Source organism: Pan troglodytes, chromosome 20 (assembly GCF_028858775.2).
Source record: "Pan troglodytes isolate AG18354 chromosome 20, NHGRI_mPanTro3-v2.0_pri, whole genome shotgun sequence".
NCBI classification, from domain to species: Eukaryota; Metazoa; Chordata; class Mammalia; order Primates; family Hominidae; genus Pan; species Pan troglodytes.
This window is the reverse complement of record NC_072418.2, coordinates 50201887-50212580: the sequence shown is the minus strand read 5'-3', so window position 1 is coordinate 50212580 and position 10694 is coordinate 50201887. Positions and strand designations below refer to the sequence as shown.

At 53.3% G+C, this 10694-nt stretch overlaps 1 protein-coding gene across 1 annotated transcript; it reads right to left on the bottom strand.

Annotated features, from left to right (window-relative positions):
* Positions 1-9392: 9392 nt before the first annotated feature.
* INAFM1 (InaF motif containing 1) lies at positions 9393-10280 on the bottom strand. Its single transcript, XM_024351491.3, has one exon. It carries the CDS (start codon positions 10278-10280, stop codon positions 9741-9743), a length of 540 nt encoding a protein of 179 aa, XP_024207259.1. The 3' UTR covers positions 9393-9740.
* Between the last annotated feature and the right edge of the window lie 414 nt (positions 10281-10694).

Genomic DNA, 10694 nt, shown 5'->3' with positions numbered 1-10694 from the left:
CAGTCGTGCTGCCTAGTTGGGTTGTCCAGGGGCTGAGGCCGGATCCATGGCTGGGTCCCGATTGGTTTAAACCTTCATAGTAATACCGCCTCCACTTGCCCGTGAGTGATTCAGGAATCCAAGCCTTAACCAACCAGCACCTGAGGATCCTCTGGCATAGGCATTGGTTCTGAGATTCTCATATGACACCATGCTGATCCAATCAGATTGAAGGAAAGCCCTTCGGTTCTCCAGTAGGGGCCTCACCTCCTTAGCCCCCAGGGGCGGCAATGAGCTGCTCACAGGTGCCTGCCTGTCAGGGTACTCAGCCTCGAAACCTTGAGGGGAAGCAGCTTAGGGATGGGGCCAACTCTGCACCAAAAATCTGGAAACAGTTTAGGTCCCTTTGACAGCCACGGAAAGGCACTGCTGAGCGTTTTGTTTTTGTAGAGATGGGGTCTTGCTATGTTGCCCAGGCTGGTCAACTCCTGGCCTCAAGCGATCCTCCCACCTCAACCTCCCAAAGTGCTAGATTTACAGGTGTAAGCCACCACGCCTGGCCAGTTCTCCCTTTAAGTGATCCTGCTGCCCCGAGGCCAGCCGACAGCCCCACCACAGGGGTGCCAAGACCATCCATGCCTCCCTTGGGCTGCTCCCAGACCATGCCAGAACACAAGTGAGGTTTAGGTACCCACTGCCGCCCAACCCAGGAATCCACTGATGGGCAACCTATGCTCAGGGACCCACCCCCTTATAAACACTTCCCCACCAGACTTTCTGAGAACTACACTGCAGCCTGACGCTTGTCCCATGCTTCTTCCCTCACTCCTTTCCTAGCTCTCAGACCCTCATGATGTCTGAAGGTCCTCCCTGCCACACACGCGCTCCTGCTCCTTCCTGCTTTATCCCTCACAGGCATTTCCCCCAACAAACTTGTTGCACATCTAATCCGGTCTTGGCATCTGCTCCCCCAAGAACGCAAACTGACAGTCCCCAGTGACACCAGAGAGAGGTTAAAAGCAGAGGCTCAGACAAAGCATGGCGGCTCACGCCTGTAATCCCAGCACTTTGGGAGGCCGAGGAGGGTGGATCACAGGAGGTCAGGAGTTCAAGACCAGCCTGGCCAACATGGTGAAACACCGTCTCTACTAAAAACACAAAAATTACCTGGGCATGGTGGCGCGTGCCTGTAATCCCAGCTACTCGGGAGGCTGAGGCACAAGAAACACTTGAACCTGGGAGACAGAGGTTCCAGCAAACTGAGATTGTGCCACTGTACACCCAAGCCTAGGCAACAGAGCAAGATTCCGTCTCAAAAAAAAAAAAAAAAAATGCTGGGGGCAGTGGCTCATGCCTGTAATCCCAGCACTTTGGGAGGCCAAGGCAGGTGGATCACCTGAGGTCAGGAGTTTGAGACCAGCCTGGCCAACATGGTGAAACCCCGTCTCTACTAAAAATACAAATATTAGCCAGGCGTGGTGGCATGCAACTGTAGTCCCAGCTACTCGGGAGGCTGAGGCAGGAGAATCATTTGAACCGGGAAGCCTCAGCTTCCCGAGTAGCTGGACTACAGGCGCTTGCCACCACACCTGGCTAATTTTTGTATTTTTAGTAGAGACAGGTTTTCACCATACTGGCCAGGCTGGTCTCAAACCCCCAACCTCAAGCAATCCACCCACCTCAGCCTTCCAAAGTGCTGGGATTACAGGCGTCAGCCACCGCACCTGGTCAGTTTTTAACCAATATAATTCGGAATTGGAGGAGAGAGAAAAGGGAGGAAGAAGAGGAGAATGCACTAAACACCCTCACCCTGATGCTCCCCCAGTTTCTGGTCTCAGCAAAGGGCTCCCCATCTCCCCAGGTGCACAGGCCCAACCTTCCATCCGACTTGACCTCTCCCACAACCCACAGCCAATCCAGTCGGGTGTAGCTTCAAAATATATACAGATTTTGTAGGCCAGGCGCGGTGGCTCATGCCTGTAAACCCAGCACTTTGGGAGGCTGAGGTGGGCGGATCACCTGAGGTTGGGAGTTCAAGACCAGCCTGACCAACATGGAGAAACCCCGTCTCTACTAAAAATACAAAATTAGCCAGGCGTGGTGGCACATGCCTGTAATCCCAGCTACTCGGGAGGCTGAGGCAGGAGAATCGCTTGAACCTGGGAGGCGGAGGTTGCAGTGAGCCAAGATCACACCATTGCACTCCAGCCTGGGCAACAAGAGCCAAACTCCGTCTCAAAATATATATATATATATATATATATATATATATATATATATATATACACACACACAGATTTTGTTTGGTAGTTCCTCCATAAATGAAACACAGATTATCAGGCGGAGCATGGTAGCTCATGCCTGTAATCTCTTACACTTTGGGAGGCCAAGACAGGAGGATCACTTGAGCCCTGGAATTCAAAACCAGCCTGGACAACATAGGGAGATCCTGTCTCTACAAAAAAATAAAAATTTAGCCAGGCATGGTGGCGCACACCTGTAGTCCCAGCTCCTCAGGAGGCTGAGGCAGGAGGATTGTTTGAACCCAGGAGTTAGAGGCTGCAGTGAGCTATGACTGCATCACTGAACTCCAGCCTGGGCAACAGAGCGAGACTCTGCCCAAAAAAAGTTCAAACAAAATATTGTACATGCATGCTCACAGCAGCACTATTCACAATAGCCAGAAGGTGGAAGCAACCCAACTGTCCATCAACAAATGAACGGATAAACAAAATGTGCAAAATGTGGCCTATCCATACAATGGAAATTTTTTTTCCGAGACAGAGTCTCGCTCTGTCACCCAGGCTGGAGTGCAGTGGTGCGATCTCAGCTCACTGCAACCTCCACCTCCTGGTTCAAGCGATTCTCCTGCCTCAGCTTCCTGAGTAGCTGGGATTACAGGTGTGCACCATTACACCTGGCTAATTTTTGTGTTTTTAGTAGATACTGGGTTTCACCATGTTGGCCAGGCTGGTCTTGAACTTCTGACCTCAGGTGATCCATGCACCTCGGCCTCCCAAAGTGCTGGAATTACAAGCGTGAGCCACTGCGCCCGGCCAATGGAATGTTATTTAGCCATAAAAAGGAATGAAGCAGGCGGGCACGGTGGCTCACCCCTATAATCCCAGCACTTTGGGAGGCCGAGGCGGGTGGATCTTGAGGTCAAGAGATTGAGACCAGCCTGGCTAACATGGTGAAACCCCGTCTCTACTAAAAACACAAAAAAAACTAGCTGGGCGTGGTGGCACGCGCCTGTAGTCTCAGCTACTAGGGAAGCTGAGGCAGAAGAATCACTTGAACCTGGGAGGCAGAGGTTGCAGTAAGCCGAGATTGCACCACTGCACTCCAGCCTGGTGACAGAGCAACACTCCGTCTCAAAAAAGAAAAAAGAAAAAAAAAAAAACAAGGAATGAAGCACTGATACTTGCTTTCACCCAGAAAAGCCTTGACAACAGGACGCTACGGCCGGGTGCGGTGGCGCGGTGGCTCACGCCTGTAATCCCAACACTTTGGGAGGCTGAGGCGGGCGGATCACCAGGTCAGGAGATCAAGACCATCCTGGCTAACAGAGTGAAACCTTGTTTCTACTAAAAACATAAAAAATTAGCCGGGCGTGGTCGCCAGCACCTGTAGTCCCAGCTACTCAGGAGGCTGAGGCAGGAGAATGGCATCAACCTGGGAGGCAGAGCTTACAGTGAGCCGAGATTGCGCCACTGCACTCCAGCCTGGGCGACAGAGTGAGACTCCATCTCAAAAAAAAAAAAAAAAAAAAAAAAAAACATGACTCAAGTGAAATAAGCCAGACACAAAAGGCCCTGTATGTTATGATTGCTTTTATATAAAATGTCCAGAACAGGCATATTTATATAGACGGAAAGTAGATGAGTGCTCGCCAGGGGCTGAGGGGAGGGGGAATGGGGAGATGGTGTTTAATGGGTACGGGGTTTCATTTTGGGAAGACGAAAATATTTTAAAGATGAATGGTGGTGATGGTTGCACAACACTGTAAATGTACTTAGTGCCACGGAACTGTGCACTTTAAAGCGGTTAAAATGGGCCAGGCACAGTGGCTCATGCCTGTAATCCCAGCACTTTGGGAGGCCGAGGCAGTGGATCACCTGAGGTCAGGAGTTTGAGACCAGCCTGGCCAATATGGTGAAGCCTCGTCTCTACTAAAAATACAAAAATTAACCGGGCATGGTGGCACATACCTGTAATCCCAGCTACTTAGGAGGCTGAGGCAGGAGAATCACTTGAACCTGGGAGGTGGAGGTTGCAGTGAGCAGAGATCGCCCCACTGCACTCCAGCCTGGGTGGCAGAGCAAGACTCTGTCTCAAAAAAAAAAAAAAAAGATGGTAAGATGATTAAAATGGTAACCTTTATGCTATGTGTATTTTTATCAGTATACACACACAACACACACACTTTTTTTTTTTTTTTGAGACAAGGTCTCACTCTGTCACCCAGACTGGAGTGCAGTGGTACAATCACAGCTCACTGCAGCCTCAACTCCTTAACTCAAGCAATCCTCCTGCCTCAGCCTCCAGAATAGCTGGGACTACAGGCACAAGCCATCACGCCTGGCTGATTTTTTTTTTTTATTTAGTGTACAGATGGGGTCTCGCTATGTTGCCCAGGCTAGTCTTGAACTCCTGAGCTCAAACATTTCTCCAGCCTCAGCCTCCCAAAATGCTGGGATTGCAGGTATGAGCCACCATGCCTTGCTTTTACTTTTTTCATTTAAAAAAAAAAAGTTTATTTTTATTTTGTAGAGACGGGGTCTCACTATGTTGCCCAGGTTGGGCTTGAACGCCTGGGCCCAAGTGATATTCCTGCCTTGGCCTCCCAGGGTGCTGGGAGGTGATCGCAGGTGTGAGCCTCTGCACCCAGCCCACACACGGATTTTTGACCACTTCTCCCCTCCTCCCCAGCCAACACTCTAGCACAGCCACCATGGTCTCTCACCTGAACTAGGGCAGTGGTGTCCTCATTGGGCTCCTGGCTTCCACCATCGCCCCCTGCAGTCCATTCTCCACATCGCAGTCAGAAGGTCTTGAGATCTGAATCAGCGCACACCCTCCTCACCTCAGAAGCCTCCCATGGCTCCCACCTCATCCAAAGTGCACACTGTGGCCGGGCACAGTGGCTCACGCCTGCAATCCCCGCACTCTGGGAGGCTGAGGCGGGTGGATCACTTGAGGTCAGGAGTTTGAGACCAGCTTGAGCAACATGGCGAAACCCTGTCTCTACTAAAAATACAAAAATTACCTGGGTGTGGTGGCACGTGCCTGAAATCCCAACTACTCAGGAGGCTGAGACTCGAGAGAATCACTTGAACCAGGGAGATGAAGGTTGCAGTGAGCCGAGATCGCGCCACTGCACTCCAGCCTAGGTGACAGAGTAAGACTGTCTCAAAAAAAAAAAAAAAAAAAAATTGCATTCTGTGGTCCATGAGGCCCTGATCAAGCTGCCTGTCCTCTCTTGCCTCACCTCCTCCTCTTGCTCTCCGCACTCCCTCTTGCTTCAGCCACTCTGGCCTCTTCGCTATTCCTTCAACAAGCCAGGCACACCACCCCGAAGGTTTTTGCACTTACTGTTCCCTCAGCCCCCAGAGACCTGCCAGCCTCACCCTCACCAGTCTTGGGCTTCTACCCAGTAACCAGCCCCTCCATCATCCCCATCACCCTTACCCTGCTTTCACTCAAAGTTATGAATCACATTTCTTGTCTTTGTCCCCGCTAATATTTAGTTCCATTAACAACAGGAATTTTTTTTTTCTTTGAGACAGAGTCTCACTCTGTCACCCAGGCTGGAATGCAGTGGTGTGACCTTGGCTCACTGCAACTTCCCCATCGTGGATTCAAGCAATTCTCCTGCCTCAGCCTCCCAAGTAGATGTGATTACAGGCACCCACCACCACGCCCAACTAATTTTTGTATTTTTAGTAGAGACGGGGCTTCACCATGTTGGCCAGGCTGGTCTGGAACTCCTGACTTCAGGTGATCCACCCTCCTAGGTCTCTCAAAGTGCTGGGATTACAGGCATGAGCCACCGCACCCGGCTATTAACTGAATTTCTTGTCTGTGTTCCCACTAATATTCAGTTCCATTGAGAGCAGGAATTTTTTTTTTTTTTGAGACAGGGTCTTGCTCTCTTGCCCAGGCTGGAGTGCGGTGGTGCAGTCACAGCTCACTGCAACCTTGACCTCCAAGCAATCCTCTCACCTCAGCCTCCCGAGTAGCTGGGACTACAAGGCATGCACCACCATGCCCGGCTAATTTTTGTATTTTTTGTAGAGACAGGATCTCACTATGTTGTTCAGGATGGTCGCAAACTCATGACCTCAAGTGATCCTCCTGCTTTGGCCTCCCAAAGTGCTGGGGGTTACAGGCATGAGCCATCACGCCCAGCCGAGAGCAGTAATTTTTGCCTGTTTTATTCACTCCTGTGTCTCCAGTGTTTAAAATAAGCTTTGGCACACAGCAGATGCTCAAAAAATAATTGTGGGTTTTGGGTGGGTTGTTTTTTTAGTTTTTTAGAGACAGGATCTTGCTGTTTCCCAGGCTGGAGTGAAGTAGTGCAATCATAGCTCACTGCAGCCTCGACCTCCTGGACTCAAGCAATCCTCTCCTCTCAGCCTCCCGAGTAGTTGGGACTACAGGCATGCATCACCACACCCAGCTAATTTTTTAATTTTTTGTCCAGATGAAGTCTTGCTGTGTTACACAGACTGGTCTCTAACTTCCGGCCTCAAGTGATCCTCTGGCTTTGGCCTCCCGAAGTGCTGAGATTACAAGCAAGAACCACTAGGCCCAGCCTCAAAAAATATTTGTTAAAAGGAAGATTAAACAATGGAGACCAAAAGAGAAACCAAGAGAAATAGGAGGAGAAAAGGAAGAGATAAAGGGAAGGAGACAGGGGACACTGAGACTAGGGACCTGGAAGCTGTGGGGTGCGGGGGCAGGGGAAGGGGAGCAAGGTGGAAGAAAGTGTTGGGGTAAGATAAGTGTGGAGGAGAGAAGAAAGAGAATCAGCTGGGGCTGGGCACAGTGTCTCACGCCTGTAATCCCAGCACTTTGGGAGGCCGAGGCGGGAAGCTCACTTGAGGTCAGGAATTCAAGACTAGCCTGGCCACTCTGGTGAAACCCTCTCTCTATTAAAAATACAAAAATTATACGGGCATGGTGGTGGGTGCCTGTAATCCCAGCGCCACTGCACTCCAGCCTGGGTAACAGAGCAAGACTCCATCTAAAAAAAAAAAAAAAAAAAAAGAACGAGCTGGGGACAGAGAGCAATAGGGAGGACACAGAATGAGTCAGAGACATACAGAGTGGGAGAGAGAAACAATACCAAGAGACACCAGAGAGATACACAGGACACAGAAAGACTGAGACGCAGAGAGACAAACACAGAAAGAGAAAAGAGCCAGGACACACAGAAACAAGGAAACGAAAGAGTAGGAAAAAATGGGGCTGGGAGAAGAGAGATGAAAACCAAAGAGAGGGGGGCCAGTGGGAACCGAAATGGAGAGGCCCCTCCCTCAAACTCACCATGTGCTGGTGGCCAGGGCTTTGGACTGACTTGCTATCCCCAGAGGATCCCAGCTGGGGCTTTTAAACCCTGAGGGACAGAGGTGGTGGAGAGAGAGAACATGTGACATCGTTCTCAGGGCTTCAGATCACCAGTTTATTTATTCCTCAGAGCAAGTCTATGAAGAAGTACCATTAGCATCTTCATTCTACAGAACCACAGAGGCAGGGCCAGGCACAGTGGCTCACGCCTATAATTCCAGGGCTTTGGGAAGCCAAGGTAGGAAAATCACTTAAGCCCAGGAGTTCAAGACCAGCCTGGCTAACATAGTGTGAAACCCCATTTCTATTAAACAAATAAACAAAAAATGCTTAAAAATTTTAAATAAGTTATAAGGCTGGGTGCAGTGGCTCACGCCTGTAATCCCAGCACTTTGGGAGGCCAAGGTGGGCAAATCACCTTACGTCAGGAGTTTGAGACCAGCCTGACCAACATGATGAAACCTCGTCTCTACTAAAAATACAAAAATTAGCCGGGCGTGGTGGCAGGGGCCTTAATCCCAGCTACTTGAGAGGCAGAGACAGGAGAATTGTTTGAACCTGGGAGGTGGAGGTTGCAGTGAGCAGAGATCGAGCCATTGCACTCAAGCGTGGGGGACAAGAGTGAGACTTCTCTCAAAATAAAAATAATAAAAAATAAAAATACAAAAAAAAATTAGCTGGGTGTGGTGGTGGGCACCTGTAATCCCAGCTACTCGGGAGGTTGAGGCAGGAGACTCACCTGAACCAGAAGGCGGAGGTTGCAGTGAGCGAGATCATGCCACTGCACTCCAGCCTGGGCAACAGTGCAAGACTCCATCTCAAAAAAAAAAAAAGAAACACAGAGGTCGAGTGACCTGCCCAAAGTCACACAGTTTGTAATGAGAGGAGCTGGAATTTGAACCCGAGTAGTCTCGCCCCAGTCAGTGCCCCTAACTATCACCTATGCTGACTATAAAGAAGTGCTGGCTTCCTGGATTCCCCTTCACAGCCACCCTCTGGGGAGTGGTGGTGGGGTAAAGGGGAGGTGAGCAGAGCAGCTGACCTTCCTAACCACCTCCACAGATCTCCAGGAGCCACAGCGTGGGAGAAGATGCTCAGCCTCACTCTCCTGGGAAGGCCTCCAGCTCAAGCGGGGAGGCTGGACAGGAACCAGCTTCCTGCATGTCAGATCCCAGGCCCTGTCCAGAGCCAGGCCTCAGTCTTCCAGGATGGAACATGGCCTCCCCACCTCGGACTCCTTGCCCAGAAGCTAGACCTCAGTTTCCCGGCCTTGGTTTCCTAGCAGCGCCCCAGGCCAGAGAGGCTGCACCAGTCTTCCAAGGCAGCACAGCGCTTTGGTCATTGGCTCTGAGATTTCCAGACAGGCTGAGAAGCAACACCACCGCCGCCGCCATCCACTCTCATCTCTCTGACCCCAGGAAGTGGGCCAGCATCGTTCCCTCTCGGCAGCCAACTGAGATCCCTGGGTGATTCAGCCTCTGTCCCTGACATGATAATTACACCAACAGCAATTCCCAGAACCCCAGCTATTGTCCTAAATCACCCCACCCCTCCTGTCTCCTGTGCTGTAACACGAGGGCAGACACTCTGCTTCTCCCCAGAGACATTTGTCCTTTGCTCCAAGCACACAAAAAACTGGGAAGCCCTTCCCACTGTCTGACCTTCAAAGGCCCTGCTGCTGCTAAGCTTCTTCTCCCTACTCCAAGAAAAGAAGAGCTCCTTAAGGAAGGGGAACAGCCCACCCGGGACAAAACAGACAAAGGCCACACCCCAGGAAGGTCTTTCCCACACAAACTTGGGAGGGGAGGCATCTCTGCAGACAACAGGACAGACACAGCACGAGGCAGCCGAGGCTGTGGTTTATTGCAGATGGACACGGATTCAGGGAGGTGAAGAGGCAGATGGGCTGTGGGCTCTGTGCTCAGCATCCCACAGCAGGAGGGGCAGGAGACAGAGCTCAGGATGGGATCTTCCTGATGGTGGAGGACCCGGCCTGACCACAGAGTAGCTGCAAGAGGCAAGGCCCCGAGCTGACACCCCCTGGGCCCCCATTCCGCGGGATGACGGCTCCAGAGACGCTGAGCGATGTCATTAGGAAGAAGGCCGGACCAATCCAGAGACGGCGCATCCTCGGCGTGGAGCACAGAGCTCTCGAGGGCTGGCGATCCGGGTTGGGGTGGAAGGGAGAGTTACCCGGGTCCTCGCCCCTCCGCGGCCTCTGGCGTCTCTCTGGGTGTCTGGCGGCTCGGACGGCGGTCAGGGTCGCTGTAGCGGCGGCGGCGGCTCAGCGGCAGCTGGAGCTGGGGTCGCGGCCCGCCGGGGACTCCCAGGAGGCAGGAGACGGAGGCAGCGGCGGGCGCCGGGACAGGCGGCACGCCCGGGCGGGCAGCACACGGAGGGGACGGCGCGCTGGGCTGTGGGCCGGCGGGTGCCGCGGGAGACCGCGTGGGTACCCAGATGAGACCGTAGTACACGGCGAGCAGCACGGCAGCCAGCGAGACGCAGAGGAAGTAGGCGCATACCGGAGCCAAGCGCAGCCAGCGCCCCCGCGGGCCCTCGCTCAACCCCGCGCCGCCGGGGCTCTCGGCGCCGCCGCCCACACAGCTGGTCCCCCGCATCCCCGCAGCCCACTCGGCTCCGCGCTGCAGCCCGCACAGGCCCCGCCCCCACCCCGCAGGACCGCCCCGCTCTCTAAACCGCCCGCCTCCGGCCCCGCCCCCGGCAGGCATGGTCACGCCCCCACGCGAGCTGCCGCCTCCGCATCCTAGGCCCACCCCCTCCAGCCTCCGCCCCACCACCGACAGGCGGAGGTGCTACCCCGCCCCCCTCGCTCCAGCCCCGGCCCCGCGCTTAGCCCCACCACCCCAATCACCGCCTCCTCCTGCCACAACACGGTTCTCTTCCCAGACTCGGACTTCATCCAGCCCAGGGATCTAGCCCGCCTCGGAGCCCGCCCCCTCGTCCCGCTCAAGCCCTGCCTGAAGCCCTAACCCGCCCTGTGCCGCAGCCAGTCTCACTTCTCTCTCTACCTGTCGGACTGCTCTACTCCAGTGCTCGAGCCCTGCCCGCTACGGCCTCTGGCTCCCACACTCTAGTTCCGGAATCCCCGCTCTCCTCCCCCGCGGGTTCCCGCGCGACACCCC